General features: G+C 36.8%; 1 protein-coding gene across 3 annotated transcripts in view; it reads right to left on the bottom strand.

The window, feature by feature from the left end:
- Window positions 1-27,546, bottom strand: part of SUPT3H (SPT3 homolog, SAGA and STAGA complex component) — a 411,938-nt gene that overhangs the window by 134,219 nt on the left and 250,173 nt on the right. For all 3 annotated transcript variants that reach the window (XM_025261004.3, XM_025260996.3, XM_045162913.1), the window contains 3 exons: window positions 16,565-16,651; window positions 12,667-12,757; window positions 7,806-7,945 (listed from right to left, as the gene is read on the bottom strand). In XM_025261004.3, coding sequence (XP_025116789.1) covers window positions 7,806-7,945; window positions 12,667-12,757; window positions 16,565-16,651 — 318 coding nt within the window. The remainder of the gene's footprint in view (window positions 1-7,805; window positions 7,946-12,666; window positions 12,758-16,564; window positions 16,652-27,546) is intronic.

The following is a 27,546-nucleotide window of genomic DNA, read 5'->3' as shown; positions in this document are numbered from 1 at the left end:
TGTTTTGTGTGTACTAAGTCTACACAGGAATCTGTAGTTATCACTACTATACTATTTCTCTGGTATATTACATGTTTTGTCAAGGAAACAACTGTATTGTGAATACCATGTCCCCACGATCTAGTACAGGAACTGGCACACACACACAAATAAAATTTAAAAATACTACTTCATTTTTATGGGTCATAAACTGAGACGTTCAGATTTATGATGCCTCAGAATTTAAAAATAACCACTGAAAGAATTATGTACAAGTTAACTCTGAAATTACAAATAAAAAAGAATTAATGAAAACAGGTGAGGAAGAATAAAAAAAGATAAAAATGCATGTGCTATGGAAATAAGGGTAATGTCATCAATTGAAAGAAATTAAAGGAAAAAACATTAATATACTGTTAAAGACAATTATACCCAAACTAATTGGTTCAGAAAGACTAACAGTAAAGACAGGCAAAGTTGTAACAAACTTAGGTATTCACTGGAACAAGAGACCCAGACCTGGACCTGATGAAGGCTCTATCCACAAGACGTGATAGAGCAAAGATGGAGATGCAAGATTTCCATGCCACAAGAAATTCAACAGTAACTTAAAAGGCATCTACAAAATTCAAACTGTTTTCTAAGTAGAAATCAGCCAATAACTAACAGAACTGTCCAGGGAAGTATTTAATGGATCAGAGAAGTGAACAAGTATGTTATTATTTGAAGATGCTAAATTGTAAAATCTTATAATAGCAAATACACAAGAAGTGCATAACATTTATTGCCAAATGTTCTGAACTGACAACTAGAGGGAATGAACTAGTGGTCACAGATGCTATTGGTCCATTTGAAAAAAAATCTGGTCATTAACATTAGAACTGATGCTCAGTATCAGCCTGTAGACATATCTGAACACTGAGGGTAAATATTGAAGCAGTGTGGTTAGGAGAACTTCACAGCTAGAACTGTGGAAAAGCCACTACTCTAATTTAAACAGGAAATTATTCAAACAATGAAAACTATTTGCAACTGGAAGGCACCTTAAAAGGTGTGTTGAAGAATTCCTGGTACAAAAACCTTCATAAAGGTATATATAGCTTTTTTTGGTAATCCTATGTGAATGAGAAGAAAAGAGTAATTTTATATACCTGGAAACTGCATTCTTTAAGCAGAAGAGAAAAAAATTCAGGTTGTCCAAAGGATAGATTAATAATATTTGTGTATATCACCTATTAATTCCCCTTATGTGGACAAATAGTTAATGAAAGTTTATAATGTTCAAGGCACTGTGCTGGGTACAGACGATATGAAAGTACAGTATGTCCATGCTCTCAAGGACCTTATTTAGTAAGTCAAACTAAGCAAAAAACAACTAGTTATAATCTTTCACATACTAAAATATCAGAACTGAGATGTGGCCAGATGGAGAAAGATTAACGGAGGGGAAGAAAAGACGAATGCCTACTTAGGGAACTGCAAGTTCAAGGGACTCCTTAAATAGTGTGGGGTGGTGATGGTGGTGTGTGTGTGTGTGTGTGTACATGTGTGTTTCGGGAAGTAATATGGGTAAAGAGGGGGGGCAGGAATGGTGGGAGATGAACATGAAAAAGTTTGTTGGGGCCAGATTATAAAAGTTGCATGAATAACGTGCTAGGGAGTTAAGACTTCTACAGAAAACGGAGAGTCAGGAACAGCAGAAGCCTGGCAGGATCTGATCTGCCCTTTGAACCAATCCTTAATAAACAGGAGAGTTCCCAACAGCCATCCACATGCAACAGATTACATTGATCACTAAATGTTTACAGCTTACTCCAAAATTCCTATTTCTAAATGAGGAATACAATGATCTAAGAATAAGTCTAATTGCATTAAACAGCTTGATTTGCATGATTTACCACAAGGTGGGGGCAACAATAAGAACTGATCTTAAGGCAGCTCCTTAGCAAGGATGCAAATAAAGGAACAGAAGGAAATCACCTAACCACACAATCACTGATAGGCTAATTCCACTCAATAAATGATGGCATTGAAAAGACAAAACTCTTTCCACAGAATACATTTATTTTCATATTTAGAAGGACTGACTTGTTGAGATTAAACCAGTAAAGATAAATAAAAGCCAGGCTACGTAACAACAATTTGCCCACCTACTGTGGGGAATTCGGGTGAAGGAGAAAGAATAGGGAAACATAATCTACAAAATATTCAGGACAAAAATATTTTGGTTATTACAACAGCCACAATTTGAGAACTATAAACATTAAATGTAAATTAGTGGTAAGTCCTGTGGTGTTCTTAAAGTCGATGATATTTTAAAACTCTTCTCTGCCAAGGTGTTTTATAAACAAGCTAGCAGACTGATCTCTAAGGAAACCCTTGAAATGTATCTTTTAAAAGTAAAGGATTTCATTTTCAAAAGGTTATGGTGAAATTATTTGAGAAAGAAAATACTGATTGATTCTATTAAAAACTTAATTGGACAGAGTCATCAGATGTGTTAGAGGAAAATCCGCTTCACAAGACGGAACAGTGCAGCCCACACAGTGCACTTCACAAGACTGAACAGTGCGGTGCAGCAAAGCCGGGGACAAACAGATGGGCAGTGTGCATCACTGGTGAGCATCTTTCCCCCTGGCAAATGATGCTCTGCTTTACTGAAGCTGACACTTCTGGTGAGGAAGGTGGAAGTGGATGGCAATCACTGTTTCTGTATTTTACTACCAAGGCCAGATTTAAAATACATATGCTGTCTCCGAAACAAAAGATACCAATGGATGTCGGACTGCAAGTCCTGATTTGGGTTAAGGGAAATATGACTACTATGAATACTGCTTCAGTGCTATCACCGTGTATCTTGCTCCTTAATAGACTAGGCAGGGAAGAGAATTTTTTTTTGTTTAATTTCACATTAAATAGTAAAAAATCTTCAACGACTTTGAAGTTGGAAGATGATACTTGGAATGTGATACTAAGTTTTTTTTTATCATAGAGACGGTAGTTGTTTATTTGACTGATTCTGCTCTAAAATTTTTCTACAGCAAAGCACAATCCAAGAGATTAAGCATCTTAAATGCGAGAGAATGATCAAAACACTGCTACCATCACCCAACCACTTCTGGTTTCACACCTGGCACGTGGGGCACTCTGAGCACAACAGAAGTCTGACTTTACCCTCAGTTCACAGCTCATAGTTCACATGGATAAGAAAGCCTGAAAGAATTCCTTAAGGAACATCTGTCAGATATGATGTATTAACCTACAGGATGATAAGGACGTGGGTAAGAGTTAGGGAATATTCTATTGTTATAAGATTTGTAACTTACTCTTCATGTCATTGATTGAAATATGTCTTCTCCAGATGTTTTATTGCAATGAATATACAGGTCTCTACCATTCCATAATCAGTGTTAGTCCCTCAGTTGTGTCCAACTCTTTGTGACCCTGTGGACTATAGCCACCAGGCTCCTCTGTCTCTGGGATTCTCCAGGCAAGAATATTGGAGTGGGCTGCTGTTTCCTTCTCCAGGGGATCTTCCCGACCCAGGGATCAAGCCCAGGTCCTGCACTGCAGGAATATTCTTTACTGTCTGAGCCATGAGGGAACCCAATAATCAGAGGTGGGGATAAAAAGTAGTTTGACAGAGCTGGAAATCAGTTTCAGAGTTATATATCATACCAACCTTTGGGTTCTCCTAAAGTCAAGTAACACTCCCTGGTCTGCAGTTTCTAGGCCAGAAAAATATACGCTAAGTTACATTAATTCTGCTCTGTGCCAGCTAGAATTACCAAAGATTTGGGGGGTATTTCTATTAGTATTCCCCGAAGAACAATTTCACAGAGTACTTTTAAACAAAAGTTACCTTGAAAAGAATAAAAAAGACACAGTGATGTGTTCTTTTGATGAATCTCTTTCAGAAACGAATCCTATCACACTATTTTATGTTTTAGAAGGGACCCTAGTTCTTTTATTCTGTTTTGTGTCCTCTTCAACAAACCACACTGAAGCTAGTTCTATAAACCACTCTGAAGTTAATCATAAAATATTTCTTGAAGAAGACATGCGCTTTACTTCAGAATAAACAAAATTTCAAATAAAATAACAAGTGAAATAGAATATACATGTCTTCATCACACAACCAATAATCTACTAAGAATGTTCAAAATTCAAGACAAATATAGTAATAGTCATAAAAATGGCAACCATTTATTGAGCCTGTATTCCCCTTACCAGTGTACTCGGCTAGCTTTTGATTTGCCAGTTATTACTAAAGGCCTGTGAGGGCAGAAACCATACTTTGTCTTTTTTATAGTTGTAACTTCAGGACCTAGTACAGTGACTGATTTACAAAAGAAGCTCAGACAAATGCTGAATGAATTAAAGAGTGGAAGGACAGATGGATGGATGGTTTGCTTGAATCTGAAGAAAATGATTTCCACTCGTTCTAACACGCTGTCTCTACGGGAAAAAACCCCAGAGATCTGAGCAGAGAGTCGAGATGATGATGCACCTCCTCTGCCAATTCTTACACATAAGGAGAGGTCCTTTATCCTTAAGGACCTTTGTGTCTGCCTTTTCAGCACCTATTCCTTCTTCTTAACGCTGCAGGGACTCACGCTTTTACAGAGGTTAACTGCCTCCTCTTTGGAGATGGAGCATATGACTTAAACTAAGCCAATCAGAGCATGGTCATCCTACCAGTACAATTCAGATGGCACATGAGGTCTTATTCAACTTTCAGTCAATTTTAAACAATCTTTAAGCTGTCTTAAATTTTATATATTCCATTCTACTTTCTTTCTAGATTCTAGGATTAGGCCTCTGACTTAAAAACAAACAATAAACAGTCACTGGGGATTTTCAGCACCCTAAGCTGTTTAAAGGCTACCCTTTGGTGAGCTCTGAACTTTGGTCCCTGTTTATTTTATCTGTTTGAGGATTAGTCAGAAAGTAGAGAATTCACTCAATTTTCTTTTTAGTGTTCCTTATTTACACCTCCTTCACAAACCCTAGCAGCTCATTAGACAGGATATTTTACTTGGTTAATGAGTAGAGCAGCAGGGTCTTAGGTGAGGCTCTTATGTGAGTGACGACAGGTCCTTTGTTAAGAAAATACAAAGCTACCTGCAGGCTTCAGTGACCCTTTCTTGGCCTTGGTTGACAGTCACATTTAGTTGATTAGATCTCAAAAGACTGGGATGTAAGAAACAGGATCAACAGTTAAACACACCTGGGTCTTTCTGGCGGTGGGTAGAGGGGGTCTGAAAGGTGCTTGGAGGGCAGTTGTAAATATTTAGATGTATTATGCTTATCATTTCCCTGCTTCTCTTTCCCAGTCTCTCAAATATACTAAAGCAATTCTGAATATTGTTTAATCTACACTTGATAATTTAAGAGGGATCTTCAGAGGTCATGGATCATAGATCTCTACTATTCATATACCAAAGTGTTGGTGATGGGGAAAGATAAATGGAGTAAGAGTTAGTTAATATGATGATGGACTAGCAAGTAGATATAAAAAATGGACATAAAAATTCAGACTTTTTTATATTTCAAATATATAATATTTAACGAAGCAAATTATGAGTAAAACACAAAGCCAGGCACACACACAAATCAGCTGAAAACAACAGGAAAGAACTCAGTTTTTCATATGCTTCCTCAATGTTTTGAGAAAAAGCTAGGATCCCAAGAGAGCTTTTATGTCTATAAATTTCTTTTTCTCTTCTAAATTACATTTAAATGAAACAAAAAAAGAAAAAAAAAAACAATAATAAGCTTTGTTGGTAGGTCTATACCATTTCATACGTTCGAGGGGAGAAGGTAGTAAACAAAGTTTCTACAACTGTAAGTGATGCTTAGAGGAAAATTAAATCACTGAGTGATGCCAGGACTGATTATTCTACTGCACTTTAAAAGCCAGGGATTGCAGTCTGTGAGTCCAAAGTGGTTTCATATGGACTGCCACAGTTGTGGTTTACGCTTGAAACTATAACCTGTCAAATTAGAAGCAGGCAAGACTATGCTCTTAACGGTTCCACTTTCTACTGTCTACAGTTTTGTCTACAAGTTCAGCATTTTTTATCCAGTTTAAGTTCTGTTATTTGGATGAACAGAATCTCGAAACTACTCTTTGTTATTTTGGTTAGAGATTTTAGTTATGATTCAAGGCTTAGAGAAGCTAGCCATCCTAACTTTTCTCGTATAGATGAAGCTGCCTTTCGCTGCAATTGTTTCTATCAACTATTGATATTTTATTATCCTGGTCACCACTATGCAATATATAACTATAGGGAAGAGAAATTTAAACCGTATGAGCTCCCAAGCTTTTTCTGCCCTACATTTCCAAATATTTGATTCATTTGAACGTCTACCTTACTGACTCATCAGTTTTCCAGGCCCACAGTAGCCTGCTATTATGAGCTTACTGTTACAACATGCTCCATTTCTCTTCTTCTCCTTGATTGTGGAATGCCCTTCTGGGCAATAGGCTTGGTTGACAGAGATTTTCCTGTCAAAATTGAAAGAGCTACTTGTTCAATTTCACTAATGTTTTCTGTAGAGTCCTTCGTTAATAAATTTTTCTTAATGCCCGTTTGTATAATGTAAAAATGTTTAAAAAATAAAGCATAAACAATATTTGCTCTCTGTGTAATGCATCATAAGTAAAACCATGCCACTAAACAATCATATCCTGTTTAGGCCATAATGACATCAGAAATATATGTTTATCATCTGCTTTGGACAACTGAGCACGTTTTTGGCCCAAGGCAAAGTTGAACTAAAATCATTTGCAGTTGCCTCAAACCAAGATAACCACACATTTCTAAGGTAATTGATACCTAAGAAGAACACTGCCTTTAGATCACAGCTCATGATCTAAGCATACTAATTCTTGAAAGAAGGCTGTTAAATTTTATAAAGCATGGATGTCTACTGGACTTCCTCCAAAATTTAACATGAAATAATTATATTTTTAGCATGCATAGAGACTATGATAAAGTCAGCACTTAGCACAATCTTTCAGAACTCTGGCATTACCTCTCTTGCCCAATTTAAAGAGAAGGGGAAAAATGGAGGTTTTTTTTTTTTTTTTTTTTAAAAAACATGTAAAAGCATTATAAGAATACAAATGATAAGAATAACGCCTTATATTTTGAAAGGCACTCAAATGAAATCAGTCACTACTTTTGTTTTTCCAAAGTATAATATTTAAGGAAACAATTTTATGAATAAATAGCTAGGGTAAATAGAAGGCATACAATTTTTCTTATCCATTGTTAAAACATGCCCAGGGAATCCAAGCACTTGTCACTGACATTGTTTTACAGCAACATAAAGCATGTAATTGCCCTGGATACTACCTTAGCCGGTGAGGCCAACCATAGCCTGTAACTACAGGCTGAAAAATATAGCTCTTCATACCATAAGTCAACACAAAAGCAGTAAGAATTAGTTTTGCCCACAAAGATAACTGGACAGTTTGGTACAAAAACTAAGTAAATTATTTAATTATAAACTAGCTTTTATGGAAGAAAATAATATCAGTAGAAGTAAAATCCAGAAGGAAGCTTGGGAAATCTACCCATATTCAAATGTGGAAACAAAGAGACAGGGGACTGAAGCTGTCTCCCAAAGTCAGCTGTGAAGGCAGAGTTGGACATCCTTCCCAGGACTACCTCACTGCACAATGCTGCTGCAGACATGCAACCACTGATGTGGACAATTCAGACAAACTTTTAAAGGACATAAGAATAGAATAATCCAATATTATACACACTGCAATGGTTCTTCTATTACTCTAACAAGGGAAGCATGTACTATACCTCCATTCTTTCTTGTTTAACTTCATCAATTTCATCATCTTCAAACATTGCCAAGAGTTCTCCTGTTTGGTCAATAGAGTTGAGAAGGTCTTGAGCGATTTTTTGTCTTTTGTTTACATTATTGCTGCCACTCAATTTGTCTTCATGAAGATAAAGGAAGGAAAAACAAAATATTCTTAAATAGGTTTACATCAGTCCTAACCATTGTTAAGTATGGAATACTGCATATAAAATTCAAAATTGGAATTCTCTCAAAATAATCTTCAAAAGGAGAACCCTTGTATCAAAAAAAAAAAGCATAATGTCTTACAGAATTGAATCACCTACTTATGTCATGAATAAGATTGTGAGAATAAAACCAAATAATCAATTATTATATAAGTATTTATAGATTGATTAAAATTTCTTACCAAAAAAAAAAAAAAAGAAGGGCTATCAGATTTGGAAAAAGAATCCTGCTATGGCAAGCCCAATTGAGAAAATAAAAACAAAGACATAAATAAAAGGCATTAGGATTGCAACTTGAAATTAAAAGAAGAAAATACTAGGTACATTATTATGACAATATATGTAAAATCTATGGGATGTGATTTTACTCTTTTTCTCATAAGAGATAAAACTACCATACTTACTTAAAAGCAAAACAAAACTCTAAGAAAGTTACTGCAAAAAGTCAGGAAGGAATGTAACATACAATACATAATTAGTACAGTTTAATACACAAAAGTATCAGTGTGATTTAGTGAGTAAGAACTGGATTATTTTTTTAATGTGACAAATTACATACTCATATACCAAATAAAGACAACCCTAACATTTTAGAGTGAGAAGAAAAACTGTCATTCCCTGCTCCAATACAACTTCGTTATCACCCACCTCATTTGTGTTGCCACTATCAAATATACTACATATCTGTATGCTACAGACTCAACAGTACAATTATATATATTAATACACAATTACATTTTCTTTTATATTTACCTACATAATTACATTTATGGATACCCTCTGGGGTATGTGTGTGTGTGTGTGTGTGTGTGTGTGTGTGCATGTGGATTTAATTTCTACTTGTTTCTATTAATATAATTTCTATTTTTTAATTGGTATTCTCTATTTTGTGAGACACTGTAACCATATCTTTCTTTTGTTATATTTACATATGTTTTCCTTAAGTTTTTTGAATGTATTTATCAGTTCAGTTCAGTTCAGTCACTTAGTAATGTCTGACTCTTTGCGACCCCATGGACTGCAGCATGCCAGGCTTCCCTGTCCATCACCAACTCCCAGAGCTTACTCAAACTCATGTCCATCGAGTTGGTGATACCATCCAACCATCTCATCCTTTGATGTCCCCTTCTCCTTCTGCCTTCAATCTTCCCAGCATCAGGGTCTTTTCCAATAAGTCAGTTCTTTGCATCAGGTGGCCAAAGTATTGGAGTTTTTATACTCTAAAATACTGAATTTATTTATAATAGCTATTTAAAGTTTTCATCTGTGAAGCCCAACATCTGGACCTCTTCAAAGGCACTTTGTCTTATCTGCTTATTCTTGTCCTTTTTATGGATCATATATATCTGTCTTTTTGCATGTCTAGTATTTTGTTATTGTTGATGAAAACTAGTATTTTAGGAAATATACTAGAGCAACTCTAGATAATAATTCCCTTTCCTTCCTGGGGCTTGTTGTCATCATTAGCTATTTTTGTTTGTTTGTTTAGTGACTTGGCTGGACTAGTTCAAATAAGTCTCTTTCCCTCTCAGTGTGTAGCCTTCGATGTTGCTCTTCAGACAGCACAGCCTTGAGCATGTGAAGAGCTTACTCCACCACCAGGAATGATTGTGGTTTTTAAGTCAGGTTCTCTTTTGCTGTCACTTTTCCCTCCATTAAGTTTCTGGGTGGTCTGACTCTATTTGCATCATACACAGCTGTTAGCTTCCACTAACTGCTGGCTGAGAGTTCTGCTGTTTCAATAATACTATTGAGCACAAATTGCTCCATGGACTGATCTAAATAATTTGGGTCACTCTGCAGAGTCAAGGTTGACCAGCCTATAAATTTTGCTCTGATCCCAGGAGGGGGTCTTCTTAGCTATTGGTCTTCTTAGCTACTGCTTTCTTTTGTTAAAACTTTAAGCTGGAGCACTGTTTTCTGTGCTGTGATTAGTATTAGAGTGACCAGCTTCCTCTTAATGGCTCACCACCAGGATCTCCATTGTTTTAAAACACTCTTAGTCAAGAACTTCCAAATGCACTTTTCCAAAGAGTCAGTCCCTGCAGGAAGAGCTGTAGAGCTCTCTGCTATTAAGGCTCTCTCTTACTGGCTGCATCTTTGCACTTCTGTACTAGAGCTGGAGTTGGGAAGAGCAATCAGTAGTCCAAGAAAGCCTGTCCTGGATCTAAGACGGGGGACCTCGCTAGAGATGGCAGACCCCTGTCTTCAAGGCTTGTCTCTTCTGGTGTGAAGCTTTACTCCCTGTGAGCAAGTCAAGATGTGGAGAAGGCAATGACACCCCACTCCAGTACTCTTGCCTGGAAAATCCCATGGACAGAGGAGCCTAGTAGGCTGCAGTCCCTGGGGTCGCTGCGAGTCGGGCACGACTGAGCAGCTTCGCTTTCACTTTTCACTTTCATGCATCGGAGAAGGAAATGGCAACCCACTCCAGTGTTCTTGCCTGGAGAATCCCAGGGATGGCGGAGCCTGGCGGGCTGCCGTCTATGGGGTCGCACAGAGTTGGACACGACTGAAGAGACTTAGCAGCAGCTGCAGCAGCAGCAAGTCAAGATGGGGCAACCTGAGAGCTTGCCTATTACTAGAGGATGAGTGACAGTCACAGTCCTTTGAGCTGTGCTTGCCTAGCACTGAAGTTGTGCAACACAGAGTGGAAGAAGATGAGAGATGCTGACCTCCTGCCCTTTCTGGGGTGAAACTGTCACCCTAGATTAGGGGCTAGAGAAGCAGGTGTCCAGTGTTCTTGGACACATTTACCCAGAGTAAAGCTTGTATCATTTTGAGCTGGGGCACTTTGAGCTGGAAGGGAGGAGAGAGGTGATGAGAGTAGACTGTGGCTCAAATGCAACAGATTCTCACTGTTTTTAATGAGATTTAGTAGACTGTCTCTGAATATGTTTTTCCATTTGCTGTCTGCCATTAAGAATAGTTTCTAGAGATTTTAAACTATTATTTTTCTTAATGCTCATGAATTAAATGTGTTTCTCTGGGCAAAGAGTCTACCACAGTCCTCACACGGCCATTCCAGAAGACCCACTTCAGTATTAAATGTATTTTACCCTGAGTATTTTATTTTAAAAATTGTATGAACTACAGTGCACCCTTGAAGAACACAAGTTTGAAACACGTGTATCCACTTAAACCTGATTTTTTTTTTTTCACTAAATGCATACTACATGACTCTACGTGGTTGCAGAATATGGGGACACAGAACAGTGTATATGAGGGCCAATTGTAAAGTTTTTGGCAAATTTAACTATACAGACAGCTGGCACCTCTAACCTCCATGTTGCTCAAGGGTCAACTGTATTTTAGAAGTTTATATAAGGCACACAAAATTAGAAAATTTAAATGATAAAATAGAGGGGTTTGAGATAAATTAAGGAGGGGAGGGCATCAAACTGACACATCACAGTGTGAGTAAAACTGAGTACCAGTCTGAGCTTCCCGGGGTTCAAAGCATCGCAACAGCCATCACTGATGCAGTGGCAGCAGGGTCTCAGCTGCCTTTCATATGTCATAGTGAACTGTGATGGCCAGTAATATAATTTCTGGCTTTCAAATGAGGAAAGTGACCCTCAATGATGCTTCCAGAAAGAAAGCAGAGAACCGGGACTAATAGGAATTTAGGTCTGTGTGCTCCAAGTCTGTGTTTTTTATGCTCTCCATAAATGAAAGCATTTAAATTCATTTGGAGAACTATTTTGCAGGAGTTAAATTGTATGAGAACTATAGGAATATGAAATAGACAATACTGATTAAACGTTTGATCAGTATTTTTTTTTTTTTTTTGACACAGCTATTACTCTTGCGGATCTGTTGAGGATTAATGAAAGTAACTGGTTCTCTTTCAAAGTCAGTTAACTCTTTAGTTGGTTCTGAGCAATTTTCTGGAATTGTCCTTAGTACAGTAGAGTTTGTTTAGCTACTTTATCACTAGCAAAGGATACCATTATACAGTGACCATATTCAATACAAAGTAGATGTGCTATTTCTAAAAACACAAACATTTATTTTGATTAGTAATTATTATTTAGTAATTATCTGTTTTCAGCTTATCAGTATTTGATTTTTGCAACATAAATATTTTTTCTAAATATCCTAAAATAGGGAATTAAGTTGGAAAATCAGCTAAGGAAAAATTCCCACTTTGTGTCAGATTTTTTGTTAAGATTTCAAACAGCCCAGAAATAATACATTAAAATGATGTGACTTTACATTATAAAATATATCAGATACTTTCTATAATAAATTAACAAAAAACCATACGTGTCAATTTCAAAGATATATTATAATAGTTCAGGCTCGCTATATTCACAACAGAAAAATTATGTTTGCTAAAATCAATTATGTTTTAAATCGGCACAATTTTCTCAGTTTCATGATATTCTGATATAAAGCAGGTTATTTTATTAAAAGAAGAATTAAAATGACAGATTACTCTGAAGTCACACAATTGGCAAATCACAAGATTTAAGTACCAACCATATACATATTTGGACAGTTACTAAGCTACATATTGAATGGAAGGACATACATTGAACCCTGATGGGAGTTACCTACGTTGACTCTATATAAATGTGTCATCAGCACAAAGGCGTCACATAAGTTTTAGTTTAGTGCTTTAAGTTACCTTCCAGAAGATCATCCTCGTCAATGCCTTTGACAATCTTTGATTTGTAGTCTCGGAAAAACATGTATTTTAGCAGTCTTCTAAGTTTTTTCTATTAAAAATATGAAATAAGTAAAGAAGAAACCTTACACATACATTCATTTTAATGATTAAAAACTACTATGATAACTAAATCCCCTTCATGGATCACAGCCTTGTCGTGGTGAAAGGGCTTGTGTAACTCCAAGAAGCCATGCCATGTAGGGCCATACAAGATGTAGAGGTCATAGTGGAGAATTCTGACAAAACACGGTCCACTGGAGGAGGGAACAGCCAACCCATCTCTTGGCAGTATTCTTGCCAAGAGAACCCCATGAACAGTATGAAAAGGCAAAAAGATACGACACTGGGAGATCAGCCTCCCAGGTCGGAAGGTATCCAATATGCTACTGGGGAAGAATGAAGGGCAATTACTAATAGTTCCAGAAAGAATGAAGCAGCTGGGTCAAGGTGGAAATGATGTTCAGTTGTGGATGTGTCTGGGGGCGAAAGTAAAATCTGATGCTGTAAAGAAAAGGTCAGGGGAGAGTGGCGTGCTGCAAGTCAATGGGGTTGCAAAGAGTCAGACACAACTTAGTGAATAAACAGCAGCAACAAGAAGAGTGATAACTAAATAGAATAAACTTGTACCCCAGGACCACTGGAAAAATACAGCAATTCTCAGCATAGTACTATGAATACAAAATTTAGTCATCAAATTAAAGATAAAAGCTAAAACACAAGCATTTTTAAAAGCACATTTGATTTGAAAGTATTCAGATACTCCAGAATCACAATTAATTTTGTTTCTTTTCTGGTTTTTTTTTTTTTTTTTGGTTAAATTCCTTCTGAAGATTGCGATAAATATCACATTCTCCACACTAAGCTGACAATACTGTCTTTGCGGAATTTTGTACACCTTCAAGACCAAATTTCATTTTTTAAAATGATTTATAAACACCTATACAAAAGTTTGCAACAACCGTTTTAAGAAGTCAAGCACTTTCCTTTTTTATTTTTTTTAATTCACTGAGAATCTTTTATTTAGAAGAGTTGGTTTATGTTTTATATTTCTGGAAAACACCCTGTAATCTGAGAAACGTATTTTTTATGAAACTCAAAGCTGATGAATGATAGCTGAGGCTTTTTTAGGTTTATTAGAAGACTACAATACGGCTTAACTTTAAAAGTAACTGATGTGTGTGCTCAGTCGTGTCTGACTATTTGCGACCCCATGGACTGTAGCCTGCCAGGCTCCTCTATCCATGGGATTTTTCCAGGCAAGAATACAGAATTGGTTGCCAGTTGTATGCTTACACTTAGAGTAGATGATTACTGGTTTCTGGTCTTCAGGTTTAAGATTCCTAATGACAGCTGAAACATATTTTACAAAGCTCTTTTACATGCATTTTGATATTTTTGATAGCCCTGAGATACAAACATTATCATCTTTTTTTAATATATAGGGAAACTGAGGTTCAAGATAGTCTCACAATTAGAGCCAAGCAGGGCCAGAAGGAACACGTAACCTTTGAACCTCAGTCTCCTTATTTACAAGGTAAGTAAAGTACTTACCTTAGAGGAATATTGTGACAAATAAATCAGAAAATGAGCGAAGCTGTCTAGTGCAGTATGTAAAATACAGTGGGCAGTCAACAACTTCTACTTGAATATAAACCGGAATTATTATGAGAAAAAACATATACCTGCATCCAGGTCTTTGCTATCCCTCCTTTCTCTTTGTTCTGATTCCATTCAGTACTTTAGATTTGATTTTGTCTTATATTACAGTTGTGTAAACTACTTTAATTTCTGTTTGGAACATGTCAGCATATAAATAAAATTATTATTTTGAGGAGAAAGATGAGAACACTGGCAACTATCATATTACAGCTATGTTCCTGGTTGCTTAAAAGATTCTGATTAAGAGTCCTCTGGCCAGTAGAAGGGCTTTGACAATCGGTGTATGTTCCTGAAGGGTCCATAGGATTTAAAACGTTGACTCCTCCAAGAGGCAGGAAAAAGTGTCGACGCGGACTACTTTTTGTGCTGGCCTGTTTACCTCTGTTGATGAAAAAGAAAAACCGACTGGAGGTATTCTGCTAACTCCAGTTACCCAGCTGTCTCGGTCCCTGCTTCTCCAAGGGCACAGTCAGGCTCCTTCCTCTCAGCACCACTTGCTGTATGGTGCCTACTTCTCCTTTGTCTTCCTAGTGAAGTCACTAGCTCCTGAATAGCCTTACTCTTCACTATCTTGCTAAAACCTTCCTTCATATTCACTTCGAGAGCCATCACACTAATCATGATTTGCCTTGATTACTACTCCTGCACCCTGGTTGCTGCTGCTGCTGCTAAGTCGCTTCAGTTGTGTCCGACTCTGTGTGACCCCATAGATGGCAGCCCACCAGGCTCCCCCGTCCCTGGGATTCCCAGGCAAGAACACTGGAGTGGGTTGCCATTTCCTTCTCCAATGCATGGAAGTGAAAAGTGAAAGTGAAGTCGCTTAGTCGTCTCCGACTCTTCGTGACCCCATGGACTGCAGCCCACCAGGCTCCTCCGTCCATGGGATTTTCCAGGCAAGAGTACTGGAGTGGGGTGCCATCGCCTTCTCCGGCACCCTGGTTAATTCCATTCTAATATAACTGCATGAGTTTCAACCTAGGCAGAAAACCTCCATTCCACCACATTCTACAGACTCTCCATCTAATCACACAACCTTAAAATAATCAAAAGGCTCAAAATGCTTCTTCAACTCAATGATACAGATTTCTTAAACCAGATTAGAGCTTCTTGATAGTAAAGACATTTCTTTTCTCTTTATAGTGTCCTCATAGCACGTAAGAGTCAACGAACTAAAAGTTCATAAAATTTCATGGTAGACTGGTGGAGGTGCAGTTTGTATATCCCACTGCATAAAGAAGAGAAAATCCTTCATCCAAGTTTAGTCAATCTTCAATCAATCAGAAGGAAAGGTTTTTATGAATACAAAGTAATGGGTATCAGAAAGGTATGTTCACAGGATATCCTGAAGGTCAGATGGGATGCCTTCTGATAAAAACCTGAGCCACAAACATACAAAAATGGTGAAAGAAAAACAGGTAAGTGTAATTAAAAGACCAGGGGAAAAGAATAGAGAAATGAAAGCTGGAGCATTAGGAACTAAGCCCTGGGTGCTCATCTGGGTTAGCAGCTACCATAACATGCTCTGGTTACTCAGCTCATTTCTCCACATGTAACAATCTTTTAGATGAAAACTACTAAAAACACACAGAAAGTCACAAAATGTTTTCAACTAGCTACTCATGGAAGACAGTTATGACAAAATTATATGCTTAAATAGTTCAATATCAGAGTTCAAAGATAGATTTCTAGCAAATAAAGAAAACCCTAAGTAATAGAGTGTATATTTTATGCTGTGACAATATTCTTCTTGATTGATTTGCCTTTTCCTATTAACCAGTGTCACAGAAAAACTCTGTATTTCAAGAGAAAAACTACTCTATGAACGTCTATAATCCTGTATAAAATTAGAAAAATAAATATGCCATTTAGTTATATCCCAGTTACCAGAACAAAGTACCCAGTCAAGATCTAGTGAATTTTATGTCGCAATGAAAATGTCTAAATAGATATGTTAAGGATAAGTGAGAATTAGTTGTCAGCAGTTTTACATAAGTGCCCTTGCCCATGTAAAAATAAAAATAAAAAAAATAAATTCTGTTGTAGTAAACCACTTTGTTGTGCAAACTATGAGGACCTAAAATGAGTTCAACACTTATGATTCCAATATGAAAGCCATATAACAAGAGTAGCTTCCTTACATAAGTGTAATTAAACACAAAGTATGGCATTTCAATACAGTGAAATTCTTTTACATTACCTTATCCTTGCGCATCAGAAACAGAAGATCTTCAGCAGAGATTACTCTTGCTCCCCGAAGCTGAGAAACTTCAGCAGCTTGCTGTAACTAACAACAAAGGAAATTTTTCTTAATAATCTAAATTAAATATACTACAGTCACGATGTCTCAAGAGAGATAAATACACTAAGAGTTAAAAATCTTTGGGGATCACCCAGCAATCACATTAGTGCTTTAAAAAGCAAAATGTCTTATGTTTAATGGTATAAAAAAATGCAGTTAACTTATATGCCCACCTGTAACTGATACAATAAACAGAAATCCTTGATTTCTTTCATGCAAAAGAAAAATCAAGTGCAGCTTCCAGAAATGCATTAATGCACCTGAAAATAATTTTATGAAATTTTATCCTCATATCCATGTGAGCAATGGTTTTGCTCAGTATCACTGGTTGAATAACTATATTATTAATCTGAGCTCCCATGCTGGTATGATTTGAAATAGGCCCATTCAGAACTTTAAAAGATCAACAAAAACAGTAGCTGTTTCTAATATCCAAAGGAAAAAAAAATAGTTTTAGTTTTGGCAAGTCTTCAGTGGGCAAAGGATTCAGTCCATAAATCATAATACTGGACTGCATTAATTTCTTTCCACACTAATCACATACACACAGAAAGTTAACTGTATCTGGAATGCACAACACAAAACATACTGCATGAAAAGTTAGATTCCCCCTGAAATGTTCATCTGGGCCCTTCTATCTACAAAGTTGAGAGTTTTCTGGAATTCAGAAGTCCCAGAAACACAATCTTACTTGAAAATGACCTGGAAAATAAAAGAATGTGAAAAATGATAGTTCTATTTTTTTGGCACAGGCAAAACCAGTTTCTTATTTTGATTAGTTAGAAGGAATATAAAATACATCCAGCTGAAAAAAATAAAGATGCTGGAGAAAACAGTACAAAAATGTGCCTGTAACTTCTTCCAAATTTGATCAATGGTGATTGCAGCAAACCAACTCTATCCAATATTATACAAATATTTACATACAAAAGCTGTTCCTGAATGCATCCTTCTTTGAACGGAATAAATCTAACACATATTCCTAAGAACTAATCTTTTAAAAGTGACACACTGTTATCTTAACAATTACAAAGAAATCAAATAGTGCATTTGTACTAAAGAAATTCTGGATGTTCAAGCAATTTTGCTAAGTAAGCTTCAAACCTCGTCTAAATACACAGACTATGAAACAGACTATAAACTCCCTATGTGTCAGCCTTACCACTGAATTTCCTGGATACTGGTGGTTGGTATATAAACATAATTCTACCTAAATATAGAAATTTAAATTTAACTGTGAACCATTTAAAAAGAAATCTTGGGGGAGAGGTTTTTAAAAAGATGATATATCTGCCCAGAAAGAAACTAAGTTTTCAGTAGGAAAAACGTGAACATATTTTTCTAAAAATTGGAAGAATGTCAGGGAAATACGTGTGCATGTGTTTTTTCCAAAGAAAAACATTTCTGTCACAGCATAAAACACACACAATCAATGTGGAGCAGAATATGGACTCAGTATCCACTTGTCTGGACACATACAGAGAACTGGAAGGCCACACCATCAGGTAACGTTCTTATTTTCTCAGACGAAGGATGGTATTGATTTGAAAACTTGAAAATACAACACAGATATAAGCAATTTTTTCTCATGTTAAGGAAAGATCATGATAAGTATACATCCCTAAGTAGTCTTCCCAATAAATCAACTGTTTATCTACCCTACATATAAATAATCTGTATTTATAACACTCTCCAAAATGTTAGTTTACAAACACACTCAACTAGGGAAAATGAAAATGGAAAATAAAGACTTGGAAGAGTCAGCCATTTAAACACCCTTTCAAAACCAGTACATAACTATCATGGGATCTGGAATTTATGTCTCAGTTATGTTGTCATAATTAGCAGGAAAACTTTATCTCTAGGTTTTGTCTACCTTATTTACTGATTTCCCTCACCTAACCTGTACCCTCACTAGCACTGGCAATGCTGGGCACCTAACCTGTACCCTCACTAGCACTTGCGCTGCTGGTGGTCCACAAGAAGCCTTGACCCTCGTGAAGTGAGTCCTCCAGATGAAAGTTATCACTGTTACTGCAACAAGCCCAGCTGACCCTGACATGTCCCATGCTCCAAAACAACCTCGGCCACAGTCTCACCTCCTTTTCTCTGCCGACTGAGGAGAGCAAGCTTGTTAACTAATGCCAGTGTTCGCGCTCAAGTGTGTACTGCCCATTGGATAACTTCAAGAAATTGTATGAGAGAGTAAAGCTCCTCTTCGACAACACAGGCTTAAAAAGCAAGTCAGCAGGAGGCTGGTTCAGTTCCACCGGACACTGAGCTCAGGATCAAGTGCATTCAGTGTGAAAACAATACTAGAAACAGGAAACCAAATCACAAAATATTACTAATACCTTCAGTGTCAAAAAAAAAAAAAAAAAAAAGCTGATTCTATATGGTAAGAATCCCTTAATTTTTTTCCTTGAAAATAAATGGAAGTTGTACTTCATCATTCACTGTGGCAAGTCAAATATTTCTGGCAGTATTGAAAATGACATGATAGTCCATTTTATGATTTTTTATTACAATGGAAGTAGCATACATTTAATTGTATTACAAAATATATAAGAATTGACAGAACACGGGAATATTTTAAGACCAATAACTAGTTGAATGAGTATACAGAATAAACTTTCTTAACTATACAGATAAAGGGATGGTGACAGGAACCTTACAGAGATTTACTTGTAACTCAGTACAATATTTTGCTAAAAGATATTATTCTGCAATAGCAACTCATTTAAAGCATTGATTTTTTTCCTGATAAATATTATTTCTATTCTTTCAGTTCAGTTCAGTCACTCAGTCGTGTCCAACTCTTGGCAACCCCATGAATCATAGCACGCCAGGCCTCCCTGTCCATCACCAACTCTTGGAGTTCACTCAAACTCATGTCCATCGAGTCGGTGATACCATCCAACCATCTCATCCTCTATCGTCCCCTTCTCCTCCTGCCCCTAATCCCTCCCAGCATCAGGGTCTTTTCCAATGAGTCAACTCTTCGCATGAGGTGGCCAAAGTATTGGAGTTTCGGCCTCAGCATCAGTCTTAGCAATGAACACCCAGGACTGATCTCCTTTAGGATGGACTGGTTGGATCTCCTTGCAGTCCAAGGGACTCTCAAGAGTCTTCTCCAACACCACAGTTCAAAAGCATCAGTTCTTCGGTGCTCAGCTTTCTTCACAGTCCAACTCTCACATCCATACATGACTACTGGAAAAACCACAGCCTTGACTAGACGGACCTTTGTTGGCAAAGTAATATCTCTGCTTTTTAATATGCTATCTAGGTTGGTCATAACTTTCTTTCCAAGGAGTAAGCGTCTTTTAATTTCATGGCTGCAGTCACCATCTGCAGTGATTTCGGAGCCCCAAAAAATAAAGTCTGACACTGTTTCCCCATCTATTTCCCATTCTATTCTTTAGTGTAAACTAAAAATAATACTATATTTAACTGTTTAAAAGAAAAATATTTCCCCTAGCATATTAACACTTATCATGTTTGCATTTTAAATATTTTGCAATAGTTTATTTACAGGCTGAGGATAAAGTTTAAACTTTACATGACATCTTAAATGCCTCATCTTTGATCCCACAAATAAATCTATTCTCAATTTCTCATTGCCATCAATGATGCTAACATTGGAAAATTCTTTCTCACTCTATTTTATTTTCACTAACTTCCGTTGATTTTATTGTTTTAATTGGCTCGGGGTCTTGAATTTGCTGTCTGCTTCCACAGTATTCATTTGAACCTAGGCCTCTGGGGTTTTTGCTTTGTTGTTATCAAGTCATGTTCAACTCTTTGCGACCCCACGGAATGTAGCCTTACAGGGTCCTCTGTCCATAGGATTTCCCAAGCAAGAAGACTGGAGGGCATTGCCATTTCCTTCTCCAGGGGATCTTCCTGACCCATGTCTCCTGTGCTGCAGGCAAATTCTTTACCGTGAGCCACCAGGAAAACCCTGGAGTTTTTGCTTATTGCTTTCTAAACTTCAATGTCTCCAAATGGTGATATATCTTAGATTAAGTGTTAACATGATCTTCCTCAAATATAATGTCCACAACTCGTGTTCCGGGATCTGTGATAATCCACTGTTATCTGACTTCAATGTGGTTTATAAAGATCAACTCACAGATATTCCCTATACTTCATTCTTATTAAATTTGTTTTCCTGTTGTCTTTTTCTACATTTATTCTCCCATAAGTTCCGTTCTGTCTTTATGCCTTTGTGCACTTATGACAGTTCATTTTATGTGTCGACCTAACTGGGCTACCGTGTGTCCAGACATTTGGGCAAACATTCTGAGTGTGACTGTGAGGGTATTTCTGGATGAGATTAATATCTGAATTCCTAGGCTAAGGAAAGCAGATTGCCACTCCTCTCCACCAGCCCCTGCTAATGTTAGTGAGCCTCAACCAATCAGCTGAAGAGGGATCTCCTTCTGCTTAACTGCCTTAAAAGGGGACTTAGATCTTTTCTAGCCTTTTGACTTGGACTAAAATATCTCCTGTTTCTCAGGCTTTTGGACTTGAACTGCAGTCTGCCTCCCCTGGGTCTCTGGCTTGCCAACAATGGAAATTGGGATTCTTAGCCTCCACAGTCATGTGAGCCAATTCCTTATAATAAATCTATGTATACACACACACACACACGCACACACACACGTAACCTATTGGTTCTGTTTTTTCTGTAGAATCCTAGTATAATACTATACTCAAGTTATAAGAAATTCTTGATTATTTATGGGATACAATTTCATTGTTTTTGTTTTTCCTCAAAGAGACTCATCAGGAGTCTGCCAGATTCTCTTTAACAGTTACATTCTGGATTTTTGTTCTCTTGATCTCTTTTGTTCTCACTTATTTTCTTTCTTTCGGTAGAGCACATTCTCTGGAAGTTTCTCTCTTTTGTTTTTAAGCGTATTCGTAATAGCTGCTTTATAAAATCCCTGTCTGCTGTTTCAACATCTGGGCCATCTTATAGTCAGTCACCCTGTTGTGTTTACTCTTGGCTATGGATCATGTTTCCCTGTTACTTTGTATTTTAATACAATACTCTGATTTTATCTGAGCTATTGTAAATGATACATTGTAAGGACTCTGGGTTCTGTTATGTTCCTCTAAAGAATAATGATAACTTTTTTTTTTGTAATGATACATTGTAAGGACTCTGCATTCTGTTATGTTTCTTTAAAGAATACTGATAACTTTTTTAAACAGGCGGCTAACTAAAATAAATTCAATTTGTAGTATTTACAGTCTTCCTCCAGTGGTGGAATACAGCTGAAAAATACCTCTCATAGCTTCCTGAGAAAAGATGTGTGGAAAACAAAAGTTTAAAAGATTCTATATGTCCAAAAAATCATTTATGCTACCCCGATATTCAATTTATAGTCTACCCAGGTATAGGATTTGAGATTAAAAATAATTTTTTTCTCAGAAATTTAAGAACACTGTTCTATCATCTTCAAACTTAAAATGTTACTGCTGAGAAATTCAGTTTGTTTGTTTGATTCTGAAACTCTTCTGTGATTCCCCCACCAGCCCCCTTCCTAAGAAACTTTTACTATTTTTCTCTTTGTACCAGAATTTAAAATTTCATGCTGTTATGCCTTGATGAGGCTCTTTCTTCACATATTTTCCTGGACACAGGGATATTTTAACTCGTATATTCTTGTCCTCCAAGTCTGGGAAATTTTCTTAGATTACTCTGAAAATTTCCTGTTTTCTGGATTCTTTCCAGAATATCTATTAATTGAATGCTGGTGGTCTTTGTGTGTGGGGTCTCTGAGTTCTTTCTGTTCAGTCTCTCTGGAGGTGAACCTACACTGTTTTGTCAGAATGGCAAAGGGGCAGTTGACTGCCTGTGTGGTTGTGACAGGGCATGGGAATAAAACTGCTCCATGACTTTTTACTGATGATGCTCTCGTGTTTCCAGAGGTATCCTGAATCCTGATTTGTCCCCCCATGTTCCAAGCTTTCATCTTCTTCAAATCTGTTAAACTTTTAGCATTTCTATCCACTTTTAAGAGTCCATAATTACTTGACATATCTAATCTGCTATTTAATATCCCATTTTCTTGATCTTGATAGATTTATGCTTTTAAAAATTATTTTGCTGGCATTCAATGGGTTTTTGAGAAGGTTTGGAGACAAGTAATGTCTTACCCATGTTTAAATGGAAGCTGATGTTCTCTTTATATGCTGACATTTACTAAATGTACTATCCTATGCTTCCTGCCTTCTATATATCATCTCATTTAACCCTCACAACAAACCTAAGAGACATGTCAAGGTAATAAAACTTGGACTAAATAATAAATGCTCAACATTAAGCCATTCATCTTTCTCTCCAAGATCAATTTCTTATTCAGAACACAGGAAGGTATGATCACTAAATAGTCTTACATTGCATAGAAAATCTACCCACAAAAACATTAATTTGCCTTTGAAAACATTTTCACTGCTGGCAAATAAATGGTTGCCAAAAAGAGGTTTGGATCAAAACATTCAAGTCAGTTGCTTCATGGAGACACAGCTTAAAGACTGAGAACTCAGCAAGTGTTAGAAAGGAAATAGATTTGTAACTAAATGCAGTCAACATTCAGAGTATTATAAATGTAAGATATTTGACTTAATCTGTTCCTATCATATGATCTCCTTGTTCTATTTTGGTAACTAGTCTTCCACTGTCTTAGACATTTGAAACATAAACAAGTGCATAAATTGGTTAAAAGATGTGCCAAATTTTTTAGAATTTCATTTTAACTCTTCTTTTTAGAAGACTAAGTCAAACACAGTCAAGTGTTTAAAAAATATGATAAGGCTATAATTACCAGTATCTCATGATTCAAAGAATTCATTTTTATTTATATATGCATTTGAAAGAATGACCAATGACAATCAATATAAGCTTGGAAAGCTGAAAAAAATGTCCAATAAGAACAGCAATCCCAACAAGAAACTAATTATTTGGTTATTCTTATTTAAATGTGAAAGTGGTAGAACAACAACCATTTGAAAGTTTTCTTTTAAACTATTTTGCATGTAAGTTATTTGTAAGTAAATTTCAAGTTTAAACAAATCAAATTTTGAAGGCAAAAAGATATTTTGAAGAATTTTTAAAGTTGAAATTAAACTAATAAACTAGACTATACTTTAAATATATGATGAAAAATTATACTATACTCACAATTGCACTCATCTCACAGGCTAGTAAAGTAATGCTCACAATTCTCCAAGCCAGGCTTCAGCAATATGTGAACCGTGAACTTCCTGATGTTCAAGCTGGTTTTAGAAAAGGCAGAGGAACCAGAGATCAAATTGCCAACATCCGCTGGATCATGGAAAAAGCAAGAGAGTTCCAGAAAAACATCTATTTCTGCTTTATTGACTATGCCAAAGCCTTTGACTGTGTGGATCACAATAAACTGTGGGAAATTCTGAAAGAGATGGGAATACCAGACCACCTGACCTGCTTCTTGAGAAATTTGTATGCAGGTCAGGAAGCAACAGTTAGAACTGGACATGGAACAACAGACTGGTTCCAAATAGGAAAAGGAGTACGTCAAGGCTGTATATTGTCACCCTGCTTATTTAACTTATATGCAGAGTACATCATGAGAAATGCTGGACTGGAAGAAACACAAGCTGGAATCAAGACTGCCGGGAGAAATATCAATAACCTCAGATATGCAGATGACACCACCCTTATGGCAGAAAGTGAAGAAGAACTCAAAAGCCTCTTGATGAAAGTGAAAGAGGAGAGTGAAAAAGTTGGCTTAAAGCTCAACATTCAGAAAGCTAAGATCATGGCATCTGGTCCCATCACTTCATGGGAAATAGATGGGGAAACAGTGTCAGACTTTATTTATTTTTTGGGGCTCCAAAATCACTGCAGATGGTGACTGCAGCCATGAAATTAAAAGACGCTTACTCCTTGGAAGGAAAGTTATGACCAACCTAGATGGCATATTCAAAAGCAGAGACATTACTTTGCCAACAAAGGTCCATCTAGTCAAGGCTATGGTTTTTCCAGTAGTCGTGTATGGATGTGAGAGTTGGACTGTGAAGAGGCTGAGCGCCAAAGAATTGAGGCTTTTGAACTGTGGTGTTGGAGAAGACTCTTGAGAATGCCTTGGACTGCAAGGATATCCAACCAGTCCATTCTAAAGGAAATCACTCCTGGGTATTCTTTGGAAGGAATGATGCTGAAGCTGAAATTTCAGTACTTTGGCCACCTCATGAGAAGAGTTGACTCATTGAAAAAGACTCTGAAGCTGGAAGGGATTGGGGGCAGGAGGAGAAGGGGACGACAGGTGATGAGATGGCTGGATGGCATCACTGACTCGATGGACGTGAGTCTGAGTGAACTCCGGGAGTTGGTGATGGACAGGGAGGCCTGGCATGCTGCGATTCATGTGGCTGCAAAGAGTCGAACACGACTGAGAGACTGAACTGAACTGATAGTTTAAATACTATACTATGCTAGATATAGTTAAATACTATACTATTAACTAACTACAGTTAATGTTATTTAAAATTTAACTATTTACTATTTAACTATTAAAACTAAAATACTCTCTACTTAAACTAAAATATGATTAAAATTGTACAAATGTGGCAGCAGATCTTGAAGCTGTTCAGTATTATATACAGCTATCTTTCCATTAGTTGATAACTGAAAAACGGTACTGGTACAAATATGTACGTTTCATTTGCATTTCTTAAAATTCTAGACGCATAAAGCTTTTTGGCAGCCTATAAAATGTATATGTTCCTGGTCTACATTTCATGTCTTGTTTTTTCCCTCTGCTTATTTCCTGCCATCTTAGTGCCTCCTTCTGTTCACACTTCTGAAAAAGGCATCTACCGAAAGAACTATAGTCATTACTTACTTCCCCAAAGGACAAAATAATAACAGATATAAGACTCAGTTAATTACTTTTCTGCGGAACACTACCTAATTTTTCCACATGATAACTTGGTTTCATTTCACCCTAGAATGTTTAGGAATAAACACAGGTCTTGTCCTAAATCTTCATGTTTAGGTCAGGGTATTAAAAGCACTGAATTACACCAGACCACACACAGACCACTGTAATGACTGGAAAAACTACCAAATGGAAAGAATAATGCTAAAGAATAATCATGAGGAAATGAGAAAAACTATTTTCTAATTTTATCTCTATTGCTATCACCATTGTTTTCACAAAAACAAATTTAACATTTTGTCTTTTTGTTGAGAAAATATAGGGACAAAGTGCCCACTTTACAATTTCAGAACTGCAGCTTTTCACACTGGTCTCAGAACTTGAGCAATGAACAAGGAGGGCAAGGGTCTGCTATGAAATTCAGTTAAAGTTTGGTTTTCTCTGTCAGTACGGTGTATCTTGAGGCGAGTGTCAGAGTATTCCGATTACTCCGTCCATTTTAAAGTCTCACTAAGTCAGCAGATTGTCTCCACACAAGGCACTACACCACTGACTCCACAAGCAGTTGATGAAGAAGCTGTAGAAAATCATCACTTTAAAGAAGTTTCCAAAGCCACCTTAAGTTCTTTCCTCTCAGTCCAGGTTCGACGCATGATACTGGATGCTTGGGGCTGGTGCACTGGGACGACCCAGAGGGATGGAATGGGGAGGGAGGAGGGTTCAGGATGGGGAACACATGTATACCTGTGGCGGATTCATTTTGATATTTGGCAAAACTAATACAATTATGTAAAGTTTAAAAATAAAATAAAATTAAAAAAAATAAAAAAACTAAAATGCCTATGGTTTGATGTTTAAGGGAGGTAATAACGTGCAGTATACAGTAAGCCCTTAGTAACGGCTATCTCCACTTATTTAGAAAGGAGAAATTAAATTTCGGTGTCATCATAAGAAAATTTGTAACTTCAGGCTACCACTGGACTGTAACTTAGCACTTACGACTTATTTTACCGTAAACAAATTTAGGATGTAAATATTTATGTGGATAAATTACATGTATATTACTTATATACACGTAATTTATATATACACATGCATATACACATAGATTTATATTTGTATGTATTTACACTCTCATATATATGTGTGTATATATCATTAGAACCACTTCTTTACAAGTTTTAAGAAAATAATTTTACCTAGAGTTCAAGTGGAAAACTAGATGGACTTCTTTTGATAGAGAACAAATAGTTTCTCTAACAAATTCTCTTGAATCAACTCGCCATGAAACACACTGCACGTGTCAGTGTGCATACATTCTGAAGCTACAGTTTTGAACGGAATAGCTGATCATTCTAATTCTCAAGTTCTTCAAGTGGGAACTGAACAGATGTGAACAACAAATGAGCTCCGAAGAGCCTCTGGCTTTTCCTTTCTCATTTTGGTATTTAACACTAGGTATACTGTACTTCTGGCTCCATAATTAGCACTTGCATCAATGAGAGAAGAAATAAAAAAGAAGAATCACAAGGAGAAATAGTACAACTTAGTGAGAGGCACATGGGAGTCGGTTTTCAAAGAAAAGTCCTCTTAGTTATACCAGTGGAAAGGACAACCCATCCAATTAACTGAGTGTGGCAGGAAGCAGGAGGTTGGACTATTATTTAGCATTAATGACTTATTTTACCATAATGTTTGCCATGGTACACAAATAAGCAGGTGATATAATTATTCCAGCATCCTACTCAATAGTTCCAGATACATTTGAAAGCCAAAGCCAGTTGCAAAATGGGATTAAAGCAATGCAATTACTAATGTGTAGAAGAGACTCCTCTCTATCCATTTCCAGTGTGCGCTATGCTTTTATCATGTGATGAGCAGAGGTAATTTGTATGTGCTTCCTTCTTGGTCTGTCAGAGAAAGTAGCTCTTATTCAAATTTTGT

This window comes from Bubalus bubalis, chromosome 2 (assembly GCF_019923935.1).
Source record: "Bubalus bubalis isolate 160015118507 breed Murrah chromosome 2, NDDB_SH_1, whole genome shotgun sequence".
NCBI lineage: Eukaryota > Metazoa > Chordata > Mammalia > Artiodactyla > Bovidae > Bubalus > Bubalus bubalis.
Note: the sequence above shows the minus strand (reverse complement) of the source record. Positions and strands in the feature narration are given on the sequence as shown.